A 26,327-nucleotide genomic window follows, 5' to 3' on the forward strand; every position below is an offset into this window, starting at 1 on the left:
AGATCTAATGCAATATTCTCCCGCAAACACGCAGTCTCTTTCTAACCACTCTCTTTAACCTTTTCGGGCTGGATTTGAAAGGAGTTCGTCTGCAAGCTGCATCTGACAGCCCGACAGACTCTATCTAGACTTCCCTCAGCTCTCAGATTCTTCTCTTGAATCCTCAGAAATGGCCCCTTTATTTTGAAAATGAGTTTAAAATAAAACTTTCGGTAGCTAGTCCAGCGGCTGAGAGGGCAGCTCTGCTGCAGATGGGGTGGCCTTAGCATCTGAGCGCGCTGCCCTAGTCTCTCCCTGTCCCTCTTCGGTGGAAAAGGGGGCGGAGAAGAGAGAGAAGAAGGGGCGGAGGTCACCCGCGCCTTCCATCCTGCCCTGGCTTCCAGCGTCGCTAGGTGCTCGGGATCAGAGGGGCTGAGCGCAGCCAGCAAATCTCCGGCGAGAGGATCCACCGCGCAGAGGGTACGAGCGGCGGGACTCAAGTGGGTGCTGGAGCAGGAGCGCCGCGCTGTGCTCTTGGAACCTGCGGCGGCGGTGGCTGTGAGAGGCTGAACTCACCATGGCGCACCGAGCTAAGCGCTCTGGGGCTCCCGCGATAGCCCTGCTGGCCGCCCAGAATACCGAGGTAACCATCTTTCCCACGCATCTGCCTCTGGATGTTCAATACGCCTGGGTTTAACCCACCCTCTCCCTGAGATGCAGGAGATAGATGCAGGCGGCTGCGCTGGAAGGCGCCTTAGGCTGCTCTTGGCAACAAGTTTGGACCAGATTCCCCAAACTGCGGAGACTAAGAAAGAAGGGTATTCAGACTGACCGGTTCGATTGTGAGCTGGGCGGATGGGGACTAGGTAGAAGGGGTCTCAGAGGCGGGAAATAGGGAACGGGGAAGATCCCCTTCTCTTCCTGTGGTTCCTTGCGGGCGACAGTTCTTATCCTTACCCGGGCTGGCTCAGAAGTTTGGTAAGCTTTTGGCGCCCCCCAGGGTAGAAGGGAAAACAATCTTCTGGCGTTTGAGCAACTGCAGAAAGTTTCAGCAACTTGGTAGGTTTAGAGAAGATGTTGCAAGCAAAAGCCTAGGGGCTGCGGGGTTAGTGACCGGCGAAAGTAGAACTGTGAGTAAGATCTAGAGGAGGCAGCCGCCCTCTGGGTAGCCCAGCCGTCTCCACTTTCGGTCCCAGGAAAGGCTGGCCTCCTAATTCCCAGCCTCCCGGAAAGCAACTTGGGAAACGCCGATGGAATCAACTCCAGGCAGGGTGGTTGTGGTAGTGTGTATCTAGTGGCTGTGACTCAGGACTCAACCCCTTGGGGAAAGAGCAACAAAGAAATAATTCGCATTGGATGTTGCTCCTCTGAAGCTGTAACTTAACAGCAGTTAGGCAGCTATGCCCAGAGCAAACACGGACCTTCCCTTTCATCATCAGGAACCAGGATTTCTGCACAGGTGGTAACTAGATCAGAAAAACCTTCCCAGAGATTCACCGCTCAGACTTCCAAGAGTCAATGCGTGTGTAGTTTGGTGTTATGTGCTTTAGGTTTTAGAAACATTGAGAAGCGCTCCATTTAACATGAGCTTGTTGGTCTCCCTCCCAAACTTTAGAGAAGATTGATATGTCTGCCTGACAAACAAGGTGGTTCACCTAGGTGATAACCTGCAGTTTGGGGACAAAGTCCTTCAGAGAAAGGAGCAGGAATTTAAAAATGATTTATTTAAATAGATTGTTATGCTTTAAAAAAATTATTGGCTTTAAATCTACTCTTGTTAGTATTTTGCACACCTTTAAAATTTTAAGGTATTAGTGAAGCACCAGGAGGATATTTAACCAAGAGCTCTCAATTTTGGCGTTTTTTTTTTTTTTATTATCTTGAAAAGAAAAAAGAAACAGATGGATGCTACTTTCAGTATGATGCAATCTTGCTTATGATAGGCCAGACAAATCCAATCCCACCACAGGGTGCTGGGATACTTTGGTTTTAAGGGTCACATGATCAGCAATTTGGTATTTATAATCTCTCTCTCTTATGCTACAGATGTCTGGACTGCAAACCTGCACAGTTTTGAGAGAGAGATGACTTGAGGAGCCAGCTGTTATCTCCACAACAATGTCCATGAACAATTCAAAACAACCAGTGTCTCCTGCAGCTGGGCTCCTTTCAAATACAACCTGCCAGACAGAAAACCGGCTTTCAGTGTTTTTTTCAATAATCTTCATGACAGTGGGAATCTTGTCAAACAGCCTTGCCATTGCCATTCTCATGAAGGCATATCAGAGGTTTAGACAGAAGTCCAAGGCATCATTTCTGCTTTTGGCTAGTGGCCTGGTAATCACAGACTTCTTTGGTCATCTCATCAATGGAACTATAGCAGTATTTGTATATGCATCTGATAAAGACTGGATCCGCTTTGATCAATCAAATGTTCTTTGCAGTGTTTTTGGTATCTCCATGGTATTCTCTGGTTTGTGCCCACTTTTTCTAGGCAGTGTGATGGCGATTGAGAGGTGTATCGGAGTCACCAAACCAATATTTCATTCTACAAAAATTACATCCAAACATGTGAAAATGATGTTGAGTGGCGTGTGCTTGTTCGCTGTTTTTATAGCTTTGCTGCCTATTCTTGGGCATCGAGACTATAAAATTCAAGCATCAAGGACTTGGTGTTTCTACAATACTGAACACATCGAAGACTGGGAAGATAGATTTTATCTTCTACTTTTTTCTTTTCTGGGGCTCTTGGCCCTTGGTGTTTCCTTCTTGTGCAATGCCATTACAGGAATTACACTTTTAAGAGTTAAATTTAAAAGTCAACAGCACAGACAAGGCAGGTCTCATCATTTTGAAATGGTCATCCAGCTCCTGGCTATAATGTGTGTCTCCTGTATTTGCTGGAGTCCATTTCTGGTAAGACCCTCAAGTTTTGAAAGTTTGTGTTTTCCTTGTTTGATATAAAGTTTGTTGTCTTTATTAAAGTTGCTAGTCTGGAACTTCAGCCTTTTAAATGCCAGCATTTCCTTGTACTCAAAACTGATTTCATCACTCAAGCTCTGGCTTAGAATTAAGCTATGCATTTACATACTTGGTTCTATTTTCATAGGCTTTGATTTCAAAGAAATGTGTTACTAAACAATTCTAACCATGGTGTTACCTGTTTAAATGCAGTACAGTAGAAGTAAAGTAGTTTTACAGAAGTAATGAATTTTTTAATACTTATTTTTTAGTTTTAGGTGGACACAATATCTTTATTTTACATTTATGTGGTGCTGAGAATCAAACTCAGTGCCTCATGCATGCTAGGTGAGCACTCTACCACTGAACCACAACCCCATCCCCCATAAGTAATGTATTTTTAATATACTAAAATATGATTACTTTCTAAAAATTGACCAACTATAATACAACATTGGATCAGAATCCAGTAAGTTTTGACAGAAAGTAATCCAGGCTTTTAATTTGCACACAAAGCCTAGCAGCTACTGAATTCTTTTACACATGTAATGACTAGGTCTCAATTTGTAAAATATGGCGATTTCAGATGGTTAATTATTCGGGTGAACCCTGTGGATGATTGAAGTGTAGAAATCATTAGTGCATTAATCCTGGAAACAATGGTGATATCCTGGGAAAAGTATGATTGACAGGAGAACCAGAGACTCTTCCCTTTTTTTAAATTTTCTTTCTTTCTTTAAAATAGCCAGCAGATATAAATTTATATCTCTGTGTGTGTGTGTATATATATATATATATATATATATATATATATATATGAACGATAGCTTGGTATTTTAATTTGGAAATGAAGGCTAATGTTAGGGATTAGAAACAAACACAAATCATTCATGTGACATTCTAGATAGAAGAAAAAGAAAACCAAAACAACATTTATGAAAAATAATATAAATTTAACTCCTTCCAACATTTGACTTTATTATGGAAAGAGTGACAGCATGCCATGAAAGAAAAAAAAAATCCTTCTGTAGGGAGCAAGTGACAGCAAAGATTGTTTTCATTACTTTCTCTGCAAAAATTAAGAAGTGGACTGGCATCCAGAGTTAATAATACAGGTTAGAAAAAGGTGTAAGTGAGGCAAAAGGAGAGGTGAGACTGAAGTTAGGGATTAGCAATTTATGCTTATGGTACAGTTGTTTGATTGATCTATGTTTATAGCATAGTTGTTTGAACTGAATAACAAAGATCAGTTTTAACAACATTTGGAACCACGTCAATGGTCCTTTTTGGGGATCTTAATTTATGCTGCTTGACTAACAGAATTTCATGAGGGGAATGATTCTTCTTCATTTTCTAATTTAAATCTTGAAATAAAGTATCTTTTAAAAATAATAAGGGAGTCTGAGTGAATTAAAATTGATTTTTGGGTTGTGAAGAGAATATGAAGACAGAAAGGAAGTGTTTAAAAATATTACAGAAACTTTCAAAACAGTCATAACTTTGGAGGAAACCTTAAAGCAATGAGGTGGTGCAGTAAATGAGACAGTCTGGATAATGGGAGTTACCATTTGTTTTGTATTATTTGTTCTGAGCATCTTAAAAATTCTGTTTAGTTCTGGCTTTTGACTTTGAGAAATAGGAGTGATCGACTTAAGAAAGTAAAATTTTATTCTCTTGCCTTGAATATGTTGAATTTATTCTTTTCTCTAATTTCCTTTCCTGATATTTTGGTTTCCTTCATTGTTGGAATAGACATTATGATTTAATTTATATTTTGGGTGTATTTTCTAATGGAAACAATTTCATTTTCATGAAACATTTTCTGAGCTCTGCTGTCTGTTTGACTGAGTTATTGATACATCTATGACACCATTGTCAATACTTATAAAATGCTTTTAAGTGTGAAATTATTTCTGTGGTAGATGTGTAATAGGTATACCACAGGTACTCCTTAATGAATTGGTATTTTGAATTGTCTCAAGGATCCTTTGCATTCTTTGCTCCTTTCATGAAGACAGGTCTTCATGGTAATTTCTGAATAAGAAATTTGTAAGTTTGGTGATCTGAACACAAGTGCCTTAAGGATTCAGTAAAGGTCATCAGGCAGGTGTAAATGTGACTCTTGGGAGAGACTCAGGCTTGAAAACGCCAGATTACCCAAACACTGATACCTCAGTTGAAGCATTTTTCTTTTTCCTCAAATGTCTAGGGGGATTTGCACAGGTGTTAATGATGGAGCCACCCATCATGCCCAGTTTGTGTTTTAAATGCTTCTTACTTTTTAAAGCACGTGTAAAAACCAAGCTTTTAGATTCCCATAGATTACTCTAATAGGTGACAACTTTCCAGCCAATGAGCTACTTTGCAGCATGTGTCTTTTCTCTATGTTTGATCAGTTTGAGTGATTGGATTTGTGACTTGAATGAACATCTGAATGCATTATTTTAGCTGTGTTCACTGTCATATTCAAGCCTCACTCTGAAATAAAGTTACATATACTAAGAGGAGGAAGTGAGAAAGGTGCAGATATTTGTGTCTGTGCTTGACAGGATATAGTGTATCAAAAGTTAATAAACGGTGGCATAATTTCTAAAATTGCTTAGACTTATATTGAATATTAGTTTTACAGATTGAATTTTATACAACCAATACAAGGATAAAATGATTGTGATGTTTATTTGAATTCTTTTTATAATAGGCTTTAATATTTTTGAGTAGTTTTGGTTTGTAGAAAAATGAGTGGGTGCACTGTTAACCTATAACCCCCCTCTCTGCATGCAGTGACCCTTATTGTTAACATTGTGCATTGGTGGGGCACACTTAATACAAACTGATAAGCTAATGCTGATACATTATTATTACCTAAAGTCTGTTGTTTATCTTAAAGTTCTCTGTGTTGTACATTCTGTGGGTTTTGACAAATGTCTAATGACATCTGTCCACCATTGTAGTACCATACAGAATAGTTCCACTGTCCTATAAACTCTCTACAAACATTTCAGAAAATTTCATGAAGATGAAATTATTTCCACTTGAAAATATACTCAAAATATGAATTAAAACCCTAAACTCAGGAAATTAGAAACAATGTACTGTTTTTTTTCCCCAATGGGGAAAATGTGATTTTCTTCCCCCTAAAGGAATTGAGGTTTAGAAATGTTGTATAAACATTGCATTTTCTTAAAACATAACTTATTATTGACTTTTAAAAATTTACAATGTCTGGGTTTCATAATTGTAAACATGCTTAACACATATAAATTCACTTAATTACAGTCCTAATTGAAAAATGCAAGAAACTACAATAGCCGTTTAACTTACAGTGCCAGGTAGAAACAAATTAACTTCAAACTTTTTGAGAGTCAAAAGCAATTTTAAAATTATCTTGTGTGGTTCACAGGCAAATTATTTTTTCTTGGTAAATGATCTTAAAGAAGTTTTTTTTTAAAGTATTTCTTTTAGCTGTAGATGGACACAATACCTTTATTTTATTTATTTGTTTTTATGTGGTGCTGAGAATGGAACCCAGTACCTCACATGTGCTAGGCAAGTGCTCTACCACTGAGCCACAACGGCATTTTAAAGACATTCTTTTGATGTTCTGTTTTATGGGGGAATATTTACCAGCATCTTCAAGGAACATTTTCTTAATATTCTTTGTTTCTGTCTTTATACATGTAATGGTTCTTTTAAATACTATGTTTCTAGAACACATAACACTAAAAGCGATTTATTATTATTGCTATGTGTATTTCAACAATTTAGCAGAGCCTTAAATACTTGTTGACTGATTGACGTAACTTAAGTTGTATTAATGTCAAGAGATTGGAAATGATTGACCAGAATATGGATTCTGAGTTTTGTTGGTAGGAGTTAAGCAAATACTGAAACCAATGATAATTTTTAATGTTTCCTAAATCAGCAACTGTAGACCTGTGAACTGTTAAACTTCAGCTATCTTTTAGTAGAAGGCCAGTTGTTTGTTTTATCATCTCTTAAGGGATACAGGATCATTTTGAATAGGGGAAAACTATAAAGTCTATAAAGAGCAAAATGATTTCTTTTGTAGTTTACTTTACCCAAATGTTCTCTTGCACATGTAGATTTTGACTTTGATTTTTGGAAGGTGGTTACTTTATGCTAATATTTTCTAGTCAGTGTAGTTAACCATCATTTGGTTGTGAGGGTGATTATCAAAAACAGATCAAAGAACTGAATTGTTAATTGAACTTTGACTGAAATTAATGTACTGGCATCATAATGACCTGTTCTTAGAGCCCTAATGGCAAATGATGGGAGCAATGTGACATTGTAGGACATTTGCCTGTTAAATGAAGATTGTTCTCTTTGAAAGATGACTCTTATCATTATATTTAAAAATAACATAATGGGAATCTGTGTGTGTGTTTGTGCACTTAACACCAAAAGGGTGGTGAATGGATGTCCATCCCTATGTTTTAAGTGAAAAGAAAAGATGCAAAATGTATAAATATGTATGTGTATAAACATGTATATGTATATATATAACTAGTATACATATAACTAGTATGTACACATATTGTATGTACTTATGCATATACATAAAAGTGTACATTTTATATGTTTCTATGCACAATTGCTAAATTATTTTCCAAGTTAAAAAATTATTTAGCTAATCAATATTGGATCTGATTTATACCACTTAAGAGGGTTTCTAATGTATTGTACCCTAATTAAAACAAAGTGGACTCTTTTATAAATGGGATCGTGTTGGTTTATTCTCACTTTGGGGTGGGCATGGAGTAAGGGGCATGAAGACAATGATAGTAGCTAGCAGAGGAGTGGTTCTGGGAGATGTGGGAGTCCCCCCACCCCAGTCTTGGTGGTTTCTTGCTTGAAACCTTTTCTTCCCGGCATTCCTGTGGCTTCTCTCTTTCTCTTTTCTGGTAACTCAGATATTTCCTCCTCTACTTAGGCTATTTTAGAAAGGAATCTTTCTCTTCTCCTCTCTCCCTTACCTTTGCTTTATTTCCCTCATAGCACTTGTCAGTATCTGATCACAAAGTATGGATCTCTTGGTTCATCTGGGGGTTTGACTTTTTCCCTGGCACACAAGCTCCCTGAAGGAGGAGACCTTGTTGATTGCTACATCTCTAGTTCCTAGAGCAATGCCACGCACATACATGGTATCCATAAATATTTGCTAAATGGATTTCATGGGAAGGAGGTTTTGTTCGGCGACTACACTTGTTTCTACTTTGAATTCACTTCATGGCTGAGATCGGGATTTGATTATTAGGCCCCAGGAATATTTTTAATGCTTCTAATTTGTGACCAGGCTTGGGAAAGTCTCTGTTTGGGGGTTCCCTAAGGGTGTTGCCAGGAGGTAGAGTCCGTCCAGGAGAATCTCCTGCACTATAAAGTTTAAATCTGGAGCTAGAATTTAGGACTTTTATGAGCATCTAGAGAAATTTCACAAACTAGTGAATTAGTTTTGGTATTTTACTTTTATGACATTACTACAATTTGTTGATGTGTCATTTTCTCTCTTGGTCTCAGTGTACTTGGTGACAAGGTTCTATGTTGTGTTTTAGTTTCTAAAGATAGTGAGTCATTAATCAGTGTTTGTTGAATGAGTAAACTAATAAACCAAGAATTGAATGCAAAGGAAAATATTAGGCAATAGAAATTTAGATTAATTTTGCCCCATTGTCTTTAGCACTGACTTTTTCTCTACAGCCACACAATTTTTTTTCATGATATATTTATTTTTTATTGGTGTTTCATCTTTGAGGGAGTCATGTCATGGGACAAGAGGAGTAAATTATTTTGAATAAAGACTTCCAGATGTTGCATGTTCATTGTTATAAAATGAAATCTCTGCACTCAGTGTTGAAATTGGTCTGAAAAATGGCCTTGCTAACGTCATGTCTTTAGCAGCTGATTGAATGATATATATAACTCCATTCCTAATGTTATGCAGACTAGAAGATGAGGTAGGTTTGATGTTCACTAATGATTAATTCCCAGAAAAATGTGGGAGATCTTTTTAGCGGATCTTGTGGTACCCCACCCAGATTCCCCTTTTAGGGGAGTGTTGGAAAAATTTCCTTCAGCTAATGGTGGCTGCCTTGCTCAAGGTTTTATCCCTGTCTCTGTGGTCATTCTGTGTGTGAATGGTGACAGGTGACTGTGAAGATACGAGGTGCCCCTCACCTCATTTGGAACATTTCTAAAGAGCTATTCATCTTCAGAGCTTGCTGAGGCTTCAGAGCTTGGAGGGTTTCTTGCACCTGCTGGGCACCTCTGCTTCTGTTCAATTCTACTACCCTCACTGTCTCCCACTCTCCAGAAAGATTCCTGCATGCTGAGCTCTGTCTCGGTCTATTTCCTGAAGAGTCCACCTTAGGACAATGATTCAGAAGTTCATTTGTCCATGCCTTATCTAGGTATAAGGTACATAACACATAGGCTTGAGGTTTGATTAGATAAATACATTGAGCTATGTATATTGAAATTGAACTCATTTGAAGAGAATATCATCTTCCTCCATGGAAATATGTGGTGTAAAATTGACCCATTGAAGGTCAATCAATTGGAAAAAGATGCGGCCAGGTTGAGAAATGACATGAAAATCTGTTGCTTAAAATGAGCATGGTGGTCTGAAATGCTTTGTTATTTTAAGGTCATTTATTCTTGGCAAAACATGACTTCCTGTTTTTAAGGAGAAAGACTAATAAAAATGCCCAAAGATGTCATGAAGATGGAGATGGCACTTACAAAACATTAGTTGAATGATTTAAGAGTAAGCAAATCAGAAACATGTGGATTCGGTTTATACCCTCATGGGTATAAAATCTTCTAGAGTAATGTGTATGGGGCTTTATAGTAAGACCCAGCACATTTAAAAAAAAACAATTTAAGATGTGGATGCTTTCCAAATCTCTGAGGGTTGCCAGTCTTAATAATATTTGTTCAGACTGATACTTATAGGAAGTATATAAAATTTATTCAATTTATATATGTTGGGAAAGGTTCTTATAGCCACACCAATCAATTTGACCTGATACATCAATGATATTTATGTGTATTGAGGGAGAACTTCATCCAATAGGAGAAATTTGTCTTTGGTCTTTGTAAATATACCTTTCAAAGTTTGTGTAAACTTGTCATTCTGTCTCCCGGTCCTGGGTGTAAGGGTGTTAATGCCACAGAGGAATGGATACAGTTGTGGTTTATGCAGACAGGGATGTGGTTTTCCTCACTCCTCAGCTCTTGAATCCCCAAATAAAATTCAGACTGTGGAATGCTGAACCAGAGTGTGGTTGTGGTGGGATGGTGAAGGAGACAGAGACAATTGGTTTATATAAAAGCAATTATTTTAGCTTTTTGTGCACTGTCTCAAATCAAGCCTTACCTTGAGAATAATGTTAGCTGAGTACAGGCTGAGAACTTGAATCTCAGCTTTATTGCATCTTAGCTGTGACCCTGGGATTACTTTAAGCTAATTTTGGACATCTGTGAACTGAGTCTAATGATAGTACTTACTCAGGGTACTATCGTATTAAGTGGTTTGATCTCCCTAAAATCTCTTTACAAAATGATTGGCACGTAGTAAATGCACAACAAAATCTAAAAACACTCAATCCAATTCTATTATTGCTGCCTACCATCTTGATTAAAAATAATCATTTGCTTTTAGTTCATTTGTTTTCTATTTTCTCCTCCATTAAGAAGGGCTGGTTGTAGTTAGGAAGAAAGGGAAGAAGCTCATAGTTTCAGACAACTTTCTTGGACACTTCCACTTGAAGTTTCAGATCATTACTCCTGATTTCATTATCTCATCAGAAGTAAAGATGTGGGCTGCTAATCTTTTGAATCTTGTTCTATTAAAACATTTAAGTGATTTATAATTGTAATTCTATAACTTATAAGGTCTTAATTTTCAAGTGATTAGAATCAAACCAAAATTAGCAAAAATTGTTGAGACTATTAGTATTAAAGCTCTATACATGGAGTTGTGAGTGGTACCACATAGTGAAAGATAAAGTTCTGTTTTCAAAGAGCTCATAACTTATGTGAAGTAAAAGCTGAAGAATTAGCTCTTGAGAGACAACAGAGTGTAGTGGCTTGGAGTCCAGTCTCCATTCCTGTTTCTTTCACTTCATGGCCATATGAATGGAACTACAATGTGCTTATATTTCCTCATATGTAAAATAGGTACAGTAATAGCATCTACTGTATACGTTTGGTGTGAGGATTAAATAGATTAGTATATTAAAATAGTGTCTGACTTATACTAAGTACCATATTGTTCAGTTATTATACTATTGTTTCTCTTACTATTAAATGATAATGCTGCCAGTTAATAATTTTGCCAGTTTTAAAATTACTAGTGAATGAATAATGCGTGTTACAGAAGGAAGCTGTCACTTCTAAATTGGTTATTCACAAGTAATTATTAACTGAACTGATAAGCACTGGGCACCTACTGTGCATCAGGTACTCTTCTAGATACTAGAATAACAATCACTGTGAGTTAACTGTTCATAATATTTATTGCCTTAAGCAACAATACTTGTAAAAAGTTGAATTGTAAAATACATAGCAAGCTGCCAATTAAATAAAAACAAATCTTCCAAACCCCACTATCTGGACCACTATTACCATTCTAATAAGGAAAATGTATTATTTTAATTCTTTGATGAAAGAGTGATTAAACATTTTTCTTTTATGTTAATTGAGCATTATCTCCTTTCTTTTGTGAATGTGTGGGAATTTGTATTTTCCTACGTGATTTACAAGAACTCTAGACAGCAAAGAACAGATCATTCTGATGTATTAAAATAATTATAAAATCACTTGTAAAAGCAATTGCCTTTCACTTTAGTGCTTTTGTTTATAAGTAGGAAATTATCCAATAATTTCTTTTGTGGGTGCTGCCTTTTGTCTAAGGTTTAAGAAATGTGTTTTCTTTTTTTTCCAGAATAAGATTATGTATCAGTATTCATTTCTTTTGTTCCTCTGGTTCTTTGCCTTCATTTTTATTTATGGTTTATTGGTCATGGTTTAATTTGCAAATATCTAATCTATTTATCATTTTGAATAGTTAGCCAGTTGCACTCAAATTATTTATTAAAGGATCTTCCTGCAATTGTTTTAAACTCCAATGCTTATTACATATGGAATTCTTATACCTGCTTAGATCTTTATGGACTCTTTGTCCCATCCTATTTTTATATCTTTATATCTTTATATTTATATATCTTTCTATACAATTCTTATCCTCTTCACATTTTATTAAGACTTGTGCTAAATTTATTATTCCTTTTGTCAATCATGATCTATCTTACCATCAAAGTCATGAGTTGAATAAAAATTGGTAAATTTCTTCATATTACTGCTTTGCATCAGTTATATTCTAAAGTTTTAAAGATTTTGATTTTATTGTATATTAAATCTTATTGTTTTTATATATTATAAAAGTAAGAAAACACTAATCTTATTACATTTTTTATTGTGACAAAATTCACATAGCATAAATTTTGCCATTTTAACATATTTAGTGCAATTCAGTAACATTTAGGACAGTCACGATGCTATGCAACCATCACTACTATCTGGTACAGAACGTTTCTCTTACCAAAAAGGAACCCTGTTTCTATGGAACAATCAGTTCTCATTCCTCACTCCTTGAAGTTCCTTGAAACTACTAACCTCATCTCTATCTCGATTTGCCAATTCTGGATATTTCATATAGTTGGAATCTTTCATGTCTGGCTTCTTCACTTAGCTTAATATTTTCAAAATTTATGTTGTAGCATGTATCAGTACGTCATTCCTTTTTGTGATTAAATGATATTAATTTATCACATTTTAAAAAACCATTTGTTAGTTCATGGACATTTAGGTTGTTTCCACCCTTTGACTATTGAGTACAAAGTTTTGTTTGAGCACCACTTTTCAGTTCTTTTGGGTATGTAGCTAGGAGTAGAATTTCCGGGTCATGTAATAATTCTATGTTTATTTACTTTTTAAAGGAACTGCTAAACTGTTTTCCACAGGGGCAACACCATATTACATTTCTGGCAGGAATGTATGAGAGTCCTGATTACTCCAGATTTTTGCCAACACTTGTTATTTACATTTATTTTTTTTAATAACTGTTCTAGTGGATGTCAAATAGTAAATACTTGTAGCTTTGATTTACATTTCCTTACTGACTAATGATGTTGAGTATCTTTTCATGCAGTTGTTAGCCATATATATATATATATATATATATATATATATATATATATATTTGTAGATGAACACAATACCATTTTTATCATTTAAAAAATTTTTTTATGTGGTGCTGAGGATTGAACCCAGTACCTCACATGTGCCAGGTGAGTGCTCTACCACTGAGCCACAATCCCAGCGCTCTCTCTCTCTCTCTCTCTCTCTCTCTCTCTCTCTATATATATATATATATATATATATATATACACACACACACACACACACACACACATTTGTGGTTTTTTGAGAGTCATTTTTGTGTTTAAAAGTTTTATTCATTTCTAATTTTCTTTTTTAAATTTAATCTTCTACTTTCAACACTACATTTATACCCATTTTAAAAGTTAAAGTAAAAACTATTCTTTTTTAAAAAAATTAATTTATTTTAATTAGGTATATATGACAGCATAATGAATTTTGATTCATTGTACAAAATTGCAGCACAACTTTTCATTTCTCTGGTTGTACATGATGTAGCGTTGCACCATATGTGCAGTCATACATGTACCTACAGTAATGATGTCCATCTCATTCCACCATCCTTCCTGCCCACATGAACCCTCCCTTCCCTCTCTTTCCTTTGCCCAATCAAAGTTCCTCCATATTTCCCATGCTTCCCCTCTCCCCATTATTGATCAGCATCCACTTATCAGAGAGAACATTCAGGATTTGTTTTTTGGGGGGATTGGCTTACTTCGCTTAGCGTGATATTCTCCAACTCCATCCATTTACCTGTAAATGCCATGATTTTATTTTCTTATAATGCTGAGTAATATGCCATTGTGTATGTTTACCACGTTTCCTTATCCATTCATTTATTGAAGGGCATCTAGGTTGCTTCCACAGTTTAGCTATTGTGAATTGAGCTACAATGAACATTGATGTGTCTGCGTTACCATAGTATGCTGATTTTAAGTCCTTTGGGTATAGACTGAGGAGTGGGATAGCTGGGTCAAATGGTGGTTCCATTTAAAGTTTTCTAAGCAGTATGGAGATTCCTCAGAAAATTATTCTTTTTTATGTACTAGAAAAATTTAAGAAATGTAAACATAGCTGACATATGATGATTTGCCATCACTTCAGCATGTTTTTCTTGATAAGAGTTTTAGGTTTATTTTTAGTCTGGCTATTTTTTCATTTAAGTTTTAAATTTTATTTATAAAAAAATCTTTTAATTATAGGTAAATTCTCAAAACAAAAATTTACCACTTAATTTATACGCTCTGAAAAAATATGATTGTATTATAGTAAAGTATAATAGCTTCTTTTACATTTCTTGGTAATTCTTTATTATTTTGTAGTCAATCACTGTTGATTCTATTTTCTTTTGAGAGTAACTCCTGTTTTCCTATTTCTTCGTTGAATATTATTGAATTATATCTCACACATTGTAAGAATGACTGTATTCTGTTATATTTCTCTAAAGAGTATTTTGTGTTTGACATGAAATTAATTTGACCAATCTCAAATTGTAAACTTTATTTTGGAAAGCAGCTCAAGTTTCAGTTAAATTCTTTCATTTTTACATATGTTGAGTGGAGTCTGCCCCTTATATGTGTGGTTCGAGGGTCAGCCCAAGATTTGGTGAGATTTTATGTATAACATTGGAGTTTTCTCTTTGTTCTTCTCTTGTTTCCAGAATTCTGTCATCTGGTTCTTCAGGCTACAAATACTGTGGGTTTTGTATCTGGCTTTTAGTTACTTTGCATGGCACAGACAGGGGTGTGCTAGAAGCTGTAGAATGGGAAACTTATCTTTTTCCTATATATCATATCTCTTCCAGAACTTGACTGTTTTTTTGTTGCTCTCCAATGTCTTCATGTAGTGATAGTGTTTTTCTTTTCATTCCCAGAACTTACAGTTGTTATTTGAGTGGAGGTTGGTTCCAGAGGAACTTTTTGGCAATACTATAAAGGAACATCTTACTTGTATTTAGATTCATATTGTTATTTTTTTTCTATTTTCTACACATATTTCCAGCATTTTCAGAAGTTCCATGATGATGTAGCTGTGTTCTTCTTACTAATTTTTGCATATGCAGAGTAGTTTCTGTCACATAATGAGATTTTAATAAAATTTGTTAAACATTGAATGGTTTCTTAACCACGATATAAACATTGAACAATTCTGTGGAAATTGATTGACATTTTGTTCTACTGGCTTTGTTATTTCTGTAATTTCCTTTTGATTTTATTTCTCCCATTCTAATGTTTATGATTTTGGTTGATTTCTAGATCTCCTTGGTATAAAGAGAGACTTTTAATGTGAAGAATAAGACTGGCTTTAAAAATTATGTTTGAAAATGTATTTCCCTTGGTTAATAGTTTTGCTGATTATTGAATTTTTACATCAAATAGTTTTTTATTAAAGACTGTCAACATTATTCTTCTTTGTTTTGCTCATGTAGCTCTATAATGAAGCTTGAAATCATTCTAATTCTTTTCCTTTCTTAAAGGTTGCTGGTAGGATTATTCTTGAAATTTATTTTACTGTGGGAATATTCTTGAAACTTTTTGCTTATACTCAGGGTACTCTTTTAAACTGACTCAATTTTGATTTTTAACCTCAGAGCAATTTTCTTTCTTCATTTTTTTTCTGTTTGTGCTTCTGCCTACTTTATTATTTCCTTATGAAATGCTTATTACAAGAATATCAGAGTTCCTTGATTTGTTATTCATAAGACTTATCTTTCCATGCATCACATCTGTCTTTTTTATTCTTTTCTACAAAAGTTCTACAACATTTATCTAGAGAAATCTGGTATTGTTTTTATTGCAATTTTTGCATTTTGCAATTGAGTGAGAGTTGTTTTCCTCTTGTGTGTGGATGGAAAGTTCGTGGTTTTGCTGTAAGTGTTACTGCAGTCCAGAGTTACCTGGTGCATTGCCCTCCCTCTGATTCATCATGGCCCTCGCTCTGGTGGGGAGTAGCTATGTCTCCTTTTATTGAGCCAAATGCAGCATGGAAATGAGTCACTGTCCCCCAGAGAGTATGCCAGCTTCTACTCTACATTTCAGAGAACTTCATGGGTTCACATATTCCCCTATTCTCTGTTTTTGATCCCTTCATAACTCTTTCCTTTCTTTGACAAAATTGGCAACATATATGGTGCTTCTTATTTGGTCATTGCAATGGGAATTTGGGCAGGAACATAGCACAATGTGAAGTTCAATCATCTTCTTAAACCAAAAGGTCATTGTTACTTTAAAACATATCTCTGATAATATTCAATCCAAACTATAAAAATTGACTTTAATATTAATTTAGAATTTAATCATTTCCATTTCAGTCTGTAAGATACTGAAATGAATGATATCATCTATTCTTTTTATTGAGTTGACTTTCACATTTGTACCGGTAAGATGTTTTGGTATTTTCAGTAAAGATTAATTCCATTCTTCCTAAATGAATTAAACAATCATCAGATCAGAACAGAACCAATAGAGATTTTCTTTCCTTTTCTTTACTCTCAGTACCTCTTGGTTTCCTCCAGAATTCTGACAAAAAAGAAAGAAAGAAAAAAAACTTGATGTGTAATGTAATTTTTCTATGTGCGTTCTGTTGTCTATATCCTGACAGTTGCTTAAGTTTACTAATTTACAAAGTGTGAAGTTGAATAAAGAGGGTCAGTAGCTGAAAGAGCATGGATGAATTCTCACTTTAGAAAGCAAGTTGATTCTGCCTAGTCCCAGGAATTGGATGTTGATTTCAGTGGTCCTCAACCCCTATTACTGGTTTGTCCCTCTTCCAATCCTACCCTAGTTTTGGTTTGGAGTTGCTCAAGATCCGAGCACTAGGAAGAAATGTCTGAGAATTTCCCTCCAATCTAGCATATCTTCTGGGTCTGCTTAAATTAGAAATGGACCTTTTTGGAAAAGCTGGATTAGAATTACACATAGAAAGAATGAACTGTGTGAATGTCTTCTTACTCCTCATTTCCTATTGTCAAGCTTATTTCCAATTTGTAGCATAAGACAACAAATGACATCTCATGCTTGGATTCATTTGCAGTGAACAGAATTAGACTTGAGAACATTTCAATCTTTATATAATTCTATAATGATATATGTCATGACTGACAATTTCCATATTTTTCCCTTATGCTATATCTGAATCAGAACAGTAGATGACATACCAAATAATTTTAAACTGTCTGCAGTCTTCCAGGTTTTGAAGCTATTAAAGAATGTGTGGTGCTTCTTTCCTCCACTGAAAGTCCAAAGACAGCTAAGGCAGACTCTTTCTTATTTCATGAAAATATAAAGGATTGCTGCTGCCAGTCAAGAAAAAAAAAATACTGAATAGTTCTAACTGCATGGCATTTAGAGAAAATCTCTGCCTTTTCTTGCTTCTCTCTAAACTCACATGAGGCTGATGTATGGATGAAGGATGTAGAGGTCAGTTTGCTCAAAATATCCCTGGATGGTGGAAGTGACAGCAGTCTGTCTAAGAGTAATTTCTACTGTGTGCTGTTGACCTTCTCCCAATTGCCAACTTCAGATTTGTCTGCATAAGTCACATGATCATAATACAAAGGCCAGTCTGATTATTTAGGTAGTTTTAGACTGATGTGGATTTCCATATGGTCAATTTAAGAAGCCATTGAATGTGTGGCTGTAAAGATACTGAATAACCTGTTTTACCTATATCAATACCCTTGTGTCAAATGCCTCCCTTGGATATGAATTGACATTAATATATAAATATGCTTTAGTGTTAGTTAAATGTACCACCTTTCTCTTGACTTCTTCGTTTGTTTTACTTGCTTGCCAAAACTCAAGTTCAAATCAATCAGCTTCAACCGAGAGAGATTATTTATCTGCTCAAAAATATAAAGAGACAAGCGGCAGTCCATTAGAAATCATGCTTCACAGTGATTTCTGAATGGTGTTCTTTCTGTGCTTTCAGATTCCCACAAGGTCACAGAACCCAAGCAGTCCTGAGGAATTTCTTTGTTATCCTCTAACCCCCACCTGAAGGTCAAAGAACTCTCCCTATGTTTCAGCCAAAAGGGTGAAGTTTTCTCCTTTGGAAGTACCTTCACTTTTCCTGTCCACTGAAGGGCACTGGGGTCTGTGGGAAATAATCAGGAGCCTTCTTTGTGGACTTTAGGCCTGGAGATGAATCTATATGAAGAGCAGATTAACATGGGGTCACGACTTGAAGTACAGGTGATTGATTGCATATTACTAACTAGTGCCTTTATAGTTAAAATCAGAGCACTCATATGCAAAAGTTAGGTTACTAAACATTTTTTCATTCAAAATTACTTAAAGAAAATCCAGTCTTTCATAAATAAAATGCCATAATTGCATGGCTTAACATGAAGTGTGTTCAAACATTTATGCGGCTGATGGCTAAAAATTACCTCTTCAGGATGAATATTTCCTGTAGCACATCATACTGGTAAATCTTTATTTCTAATTAGGACCCCAGTCTTATGGATCTAATAGATGATGGTGGGATTCACTTAGGTATTTTATATATATTTATATATATATATATAAAATACAAAATATATTTTATATATATTTATATATATAAAATACAAAATATATTTTATATATATTTATATATATAAAATACAAAATATATTTTATATATATTTATATATATAAAATACTATATATATTTTATATATATTTATATATATAAAATACTATATATATATATATATATATATATATATATATATATATATATATATATAAAATACACACACACACACACACACACCAAGGAAATTTATGTAAAATTCATTCCACTGTCTTTCCTATTCCTATCTCTCCTGCTTCCCTTCATTTCCCTTTGTCTAATCTACTGAACTTCTCTTCTTTACCCTCCCCCACTTTAATGTGATTTAGCTTCTCCAGATCAGCAAAAACATTGACCTTTGTTTTTTTGGGGATTGACTTATTTCCCTTACCATGATAGTCTCCAGATCAATGCATTTACTGGAAAATATCATAAAGTTATTCTCCTTTATGGCTGAGTAATATTCCATTGTGTATACATATGACAATTTCTTTATCCATTAATCTACTGAAGGAGAACTGGGTTGGCTCCATAGCATAGCTACTTTGAATTGTGCTAAATAATAAACATTGATGTGGCTGTATCATTGTAGCATGCTGATTTTAAATCCTTTGGATATATACTGAGGAGTGGGATTACTGCGTGAAATGGTGGTTCCATTTCTATTTTTTTTTTTTTTTGAGGAATCTCAATACTCCTTTCCAGAATGGTTGCACCAATTTGCAGTCCTGCCAAGAATGTATGAGTGTACCCTTTTCTCCACTTTTTGAAAAAAATCCTTTGAGAAGAAGAGTTTTTACTTTTCTGTCACTGACAGGTTAAAACCCCCTCTAGAGGAGAGAAATCATTGCTAAGTGGGTTTTTTTGTATCTTTATTTTTTACTTTTTTATTTTATTTTTATTTTTACGTGGTGCTGAGAAATAACCCAGTGCCTCACGAATGCTAGGCGAGTGGGCTACCACTTGAGCCACATCCCCAGCCCCATTGCTAAGTGTTTTGAGGGGATCAGTCAGGCGTTGATTAAAACCAGAGGGTGCCAAAAGTGGTCAGTTTCAAAATTTAGATTACAGCAAAGCAGACTTTTCTTACTAAGCAACTTTTTTATTATCCCGAGTGTCTTGCAAAATCTTATGTTCTTGCTAGCAGAGCACTACAGTTTGCAATTGTACCCAGGCATATTTGTGGCTGGAAGATATCAGAGTCCTTGATTTTTATAAAAGAGAGCCAAAGATAAGACCATAGTGAGAACTGAATTTAGAAAATAACTAAAACACACACATAAATGTAACATGTTTAGAAATAGCCATTTATTTGTTCAATAAAAAATTTCTTAGTGTGTTCCATGTGTCAGACAGTGTTCTAGGTGCTGAGATTGTGGTGCTTCACAAGAAGGCAATATCCCATCTCTCATAGGGGTTACATTCTTCTGCAGATGGGAGTTGTAGAGGACTAGGGACAGTTTGGAGAGGATAGATAATAAGTAACTGAACATAATAACAGGATTTGAAGAGCTGTAAGTGCTGTTACTGAGGGTGGGGATGGGGCTCTTTTAGACTGGATGTTCAGGGACAGTCTCATGATGAGCTTACCTCTGTATTGTCAAAAAAAAAAAAACCAGCCATGGGACAATATTGGGGCAGGGTGGTTGGGCAGAGGGAAGAGCCAGCACAAAAACCCAAGGGGAGGAGTGAACTTTTTGTAACAAGGGACAAAGCAAAGCTCATTAACTGGAGCAGGGAGAGCACAGGTAAAGGTGGGAGGATTTGAAGATACAGAGGAAGGTAGGGGTCACACTGTGTAGGACCTTGCAAGCGATGGTGAATTTGGATTAAAATTTTGTTGGAAGCCTTTGGAGAGTTTCTTAATGAGGACGGATATGATCTGACTCATGATTTTAAAATATCACTTTATTGAGTAGAGACTGAATTATAACAAAGCAGATAGGGCAGAAAGGTTTTGCTGGAAATTTCATTTAATGCATGAGTAATAAAGAAATTACTTTTCTAGCACTTCTATTGGGAAGTAAGGCAAGTAACACATCACTATTAAATAAAGATTAGCTTGTGAATAAAAAGGGAACATTTTCAAAATAATTTCCTTTAAGGCTTAAAATACAATTAGACTTTGTGGCAAAATATGAAAAGAAACATATTATTTTACTTAGTTCATAATCTCAGCTTAGCTTCTCTTTTGGTTAGAAAATGTCATATTTATGAACATTCACTTAAGAGTATGTAGTTATTGATTTGTATTTTTATTTTGTTTGAGAAGAAGCGATTTGGCTCTATTACTCTTTATTATTGTTATTTTGATTTTGGTTTTTTACAGCCTCAGTACACAAAATATTAGGTAACTCTATGTTTTAGTTTTGGACAGTACTCTGTTTTTTGACCTTAGAGAAATCAGCTTTAGATGGACCATGAACTGGGAGGTTAGATAACCCTTGTATGGGATTTGATCAAAGCTGGACTGTGGAATGAAAAACATTGTGTGTGTTGGGGTCAGGGGGTCATATACAGCTCAGTGGTAGAGCCCTTGTCTAGCATGTGTGAGGCCCTGGTTGGATCCCTGGCACCAGAAACAATAACAACAACAAACAAACAAAGCCCTCTAGGTTTTCACTTTAGATTTTAATGCCATAGTTCTGCCACTTAAACTGTGTAAACCACGAATAAGACACATTATTTATTTTGCAGAATTTTTCTACAAGGCCTTCCTTCAAATATTTTGCAATTTAAGTCCCAGGGAGAAGTGTATCTTTCCACCGAGATAAAGAAAGATGGTTCCACCACAATTAACCTCAGAAAATTCTTATTTGAGAGGAAGTTGTGCTTTCTGAGCAAGGTACTTAACTATTCTCTAGCTTCTGTTACTAGGAAGAAAGAATCAGTATTCCTTCCTTGACTTGGAAATCTTTGGTTTTGCATTTACCTACCAAATATTTATGCAGCACCTAGTGTATACAAAGATGTCTGATTTATGTTGTTCATGTTGCTGAACATCTTCATCAGTGGTGACTCCACAAGATGACTATACTAAAACCATCTCTATGAGAGTAGAAGGCCAATGTCTTTAGTCTATACTTTAACCACTGCTTCTAATTAGGGGAGTTTCTATTGTATTATGCAAAAATTTCTCACCACCTGAGCCTGAACATACAAGCCACATGTCTTTGGGCAAATTATTAAAGATCTATGTGAACTTTACTCTTAACTTCTGTAAAATATATGTAATAACTGATGATGACATTAACATATAACATATAATCAGGTAACATGAGTTTTCACAAAAGATGTGGAAGGATCCAATAGAAGGTGCTGTAGATGATTATTATTGTTCTTACCATGATTCCATTTGTCCCTCTAATAAAACTCAGTTTTAACTTAAAAAATATGCATTGAATAGCTGTGATGGGAATTTTCATATATGATATTTATATATTAATATAACTAAAATGGATCCTATCCTCAATGGAATTTTTAGTTTATCTGGGGAGGTATGGACAGAACTAGCTCCGTTACAAAAGAATCTGTGAATAAGTGCCCATGATCTTCCAAAGGGGCATCTTTGCTGTGAAACTTCATCTTATGTGGTCTATGCCAAGTTCTTGACCAAAGCTGTGAATCTGGGTTCATTGTGGTCTCTGGTGGTCTTTGAGTTTAGTGGAGTGAGTTCTTACCTACCAATTATGACACTGGATTCTCTTCAGAAATGCAATTCTTGTCTTTTGATTCAATTATTGACTTATAAGCTTTTTTTTCTTTTCTTCCTTGTGTTCAATTACCTCATCTTTTTCTCACACTTATTTCTTTTCCAAAAACTTGTAGTAAATACCAGAACAGGTTTATGCCACCTCCTTTCTCTTCATGATGTGCTTCTTAATATGACTGTGTTTAATAAGGTCAGTTCTTCTCTAAGAAGCCAAACAGCCACCATCATTACCTTTTGCGATTCTGAATTTTTTCAGTTAGAGAGGGGTTTTGAATCTCATAGCTGTCACTGGTTAACCCAACCAGAGAAATTTAAAAGTTAGTTCAATCCTTTCTTATTAAATAATTTACCTGAATGTAAAACCTCACTTCTCTTGTTATTTCTGGGAAATCCTATTCTTTTAGGTGAGATCATTTTTGTGGTATTATTCAAGACCTCTCAAGAATGCGATTCTTCCATGTAACTACAGAGGAAGGGCTTGGCTTTCTGGTATTGCAAATAATACCATAAAATTTGATAGTTTTATGGAAAAAATAACAGAATTAATATACTGGAAAGTATTGGAATTGGAGCTGTAGTTTTGCAATCATGCAAGCAAGAAATTTTTAGGCATTTGCTGACAATCTCCTGAGGACAGTAAGACAGTTTTTGGTGGTCATTTCAGACCTATTGCAGGGATTACTTAGACCTTTCCTACTGATATTAGTGAATGGTTAGTGAAATTTGGTGATGATTGCCTTCAATTTGGAATTAATAGATCATAAAGGATGTACAGATGTATCTACATTGGATGTATCTACATTGCCTATCTTGAATGTGTTCATAAAATAAAAAGATGTGTTGTGTTAAGCTTTGCTCGTGTTTATTTATGTACCACTCTGATGTGCTGTCATTGTTATCTTTTCCTTAACTCTTGGGGTGTGAGAATCAAGTTCTATGAGGGATTTTTAGCCTTGTCTTTCCATACTTCGAAGGCAGGCAATGACAAGATCTTCCAGCATTCACTTTCTGAGTTTATACAGGTAGAAGCAATCTGAGGTACACTTTTTACCCTGTGCCCTCAGGCAGGCAGGGTAGGATGGCCATCCTACTATTCAGGTTCTGTCCATGTTGTCTAGTTTTCCTCTCTTTATTTCCATTCTCCAGCTTTGTAGGCACCGTCGTCTCCCTTCTATGCCAGCTGTCTTTTCTGTCTGCAATCTCTTAAGTGAGTTGTCGTACCTTCCTGATGTAACTGTGCTCTTCTCTTCCCTGACTGTAAGAGAAATAATTCATTGAGAGAAACCATCCATAGAGAAAATGGAAGGCTAGTGTTTGTCCTTCTGAGCTATTTCAAGGAGAGAAACATAATAATCAACTTACAACTATGAGATTCAAGCCTCTTGTATATCCCTGTTTGACCAAACTGATGGCCTGCCCTGCCTGTGTCATTCTGATTGATTGGTGCCAATGTTCCATATTATTTAAATATGACCATGGATATGATATATTATTTTAATATATGTCCACTATGTAAAATTTGAAAAATACATGTTAAAATCTAATTTCTTTAAAAATATTAAGTATTATGTTAATTTCTTGATTAAATAAGCATCTAGAAAATTTGTGTATGATATATATGTTTCTTAATTTTTATTTTTTAGTTGTACTTGGACACAATACCTTTGCTTATTTATTTATTTATTTTTATGTGGGGTTGAGGATTGAACCCAGGGCCTTGCATGTGCAAGGTGAGTGCTCTACCGCTGAGCCACAACCCCAGCCACTTGTGTATTATATTTTGAATGGTATTTTTATATTCTATTGTTATATAAATATCTATGTATAATTGTATATTCTTTATGCTACAGAGGATAATTAAATATCTTATATATACATAAAGATATATATATATATAGAGAGAGATAGATATAGATATAGATCTATAGATATATATACTATAGATATACAAATATTCCTATAGAGGAATATAAATATCTCTATAAAGTGGTATATTGTTGGCATTTTTGGCATAGAGAAGTGTTTTTGATTTTTTAAGTTAGACATCATAGTTTGGATGTTGAGTGCCCTCTAATCCTTTGGAGGCTGGATCTTCAGGATGGTGCTGTTGGGAGGTGATGGGACCTTTTGATGGGAAGTTAATAGGAGTCTTAGGTCATTGGGGGTAACCCCTTGGAAGGTAGTTCTCTTAGGACTCCTTGGCTTCCTCAAGAGGATTATTATAAAAGTCTGGTTTTGGCCCCACCCTCTCTCTGTGCTTCTGGTTGGAGATGTAATCACTTATTTGCTCCCACATGTGCAGTTGCTATTGCCAGCTACCATGTGTCTGAGGTAATGAGAAAAGGGGTGGCTGCTAAGTCTGCACTATGCTGTTTGGATTTTCAGTCTTCAAATCTGTGAACTATATAAACCTTTCCTTTTAATAAAATCACTTCCTTGGGTATTTTATTGTAGTACATAAAGCTGACTATTATAGTCAGATTATTCATCAACTTGCCAAACTCTCATTGATTGTAAATATTTAATGACTCATCATTTTTCTAAGTAACAAAAGTTCTTTTTTTCCCCTAATTTTTATGTCTCATTTTTTTCCCCTATAGCATTGGCAGGAAATTATAGCACCATGTTAAGTAGTGGTAGTAGTTGTGGCATACTTGTCATGTCCCAGGTTTTAAAATTCATCTATTAAGTGCAACAACTATTGTAGATTTTTGATATATAAATTTCACTAAGTTCCCTCATTTTAAGCCCCTCATAAGTACTATATTGATACTCAACTGCTTTGCAACAAATTTCCACAAATTCAGCAGCATGAAGCAGCACCCAGTTTGTTCTCTCACAGTTCTGTAGGCCAGCTGTCTGGATTGACAAGGGCCTCACAATTAAGGTGAGAGCTGAATTGGGCTCTTACATTAAGGTCTTGGGGGGGAAATCCTTTTGAAAGCTCATTCAGGCCTTTGGCAAAACCCAGTGCCTTATCTTGTGGCTGTGAGTCTGAGGTCCCCATTTCCTGACTTGCGGTCAGCTGGGGGCTACAGTCTGCTCCCGGGGCAGTCTGCATTCCTTCCCACGTGGCTCCTCTGTGGATCAACCAGAAAGTATGCACTGAATCCTTGTCATACCAGGAATCTCTCTGGTCTTGTGTGACCAGCTGGAGAAAGTTCTCTGCTTTTAATTGTGCTCACATGATTAGACTTAGCCCACCTTGATAATGTCACTCTCTACAGTGCCAGGTAGTGTAACAATCATGGGAGTCTTATCCTATTCACAGGTTCAGAGGATTAGGTTGGGATATTTTGGAAATTCTCTCTACTACAAGTGCATTCCCAACCTCTGTTAAGTACTGTTTGTTTTTTCTCTATATTCTATTACACTTTTCTCAAAGTATATGCTATGGTCGGAATCTTAATGCACCCTAAAGGCCCATGTGTTACAGGCTTGGTCACCAGGGTGTGGTGCTATTAGGAGGTGCTAGAACCTTTGGCAGGTGGACTTCGTGGAAGGAAGCTAGGTCAGGAAGCTGGAAGGGGATGTGGGGACCCCAGCCCCCCTCTCTTTGCTTCCTGGCTGTCACTAGGTGAACAGTTTCCCCTTCTGTGCACTTCCATGATGTTCAGTGCCATCAGAGGTCCAAGAGCTATGGAGCCAATGACCCTGGACTGAAACCTCTGCAACCACGAGCCAAAATAAACCTTTCTTTCTTATAACTTGACTATTTCAGGTATATTGTCACAATGATTGAAAGTTAACACACACACACAGACATTTATTAGAAGGACTGTATTTGACATTGGGAACCAGATTATCCTGGCTAACTTTTTGACCTTGGGTAAGTTAATTATCTTCCTTTTGTCTCTTTTTCCTTATCATTGAAATG

The 26,327-nt window shown here is 35.8% G+C and overlaps 1 protein-coding gene across 1 annotated transcript in view; it reads left to right on the forward strand.

Annotated features, from left to right (window-relative positions):
• Window positions 1-558: 558 nt before the first annotated feature.
• The window catches only part of Ptgfr (prostaglandin F receptor), a 36,191-nt gene continuing 10,422 nt past the window's right edge, over window positions 559-26,327 (forward strand). The window contains exons 1-2 of the mRNA XM_027935257.2: window positions 559-622; window positions 2,026-2,895. Of these exons, the coding sequence (XP_027791058.1) occupies window positions 2,098-2,895 (798 nt within the window). The 5' untranslated portion in view covers window positions 559-622; window positions 2,026-2,097. The remainder of the gene's footprint in view (window positions 623-2,025; window positions 2,896-26,327) is intronic.

The sequence above is a fragment of the Marmota flaviventris genome, chromosome 10 (genome assembly GCF_047511675.1).
Source record: "Marmota flaviventris isolate mMarFla1 chromosome 10, mMarFla1.hap1, whole genome shotgun sequence".
In the NCBI taxonomy this organism is placed as follows: Eukaryota; Metazoa; Chordata; class Mammalia; order Rodentia; family Sciuridae; genus Marmota; species Marmota flaviventris.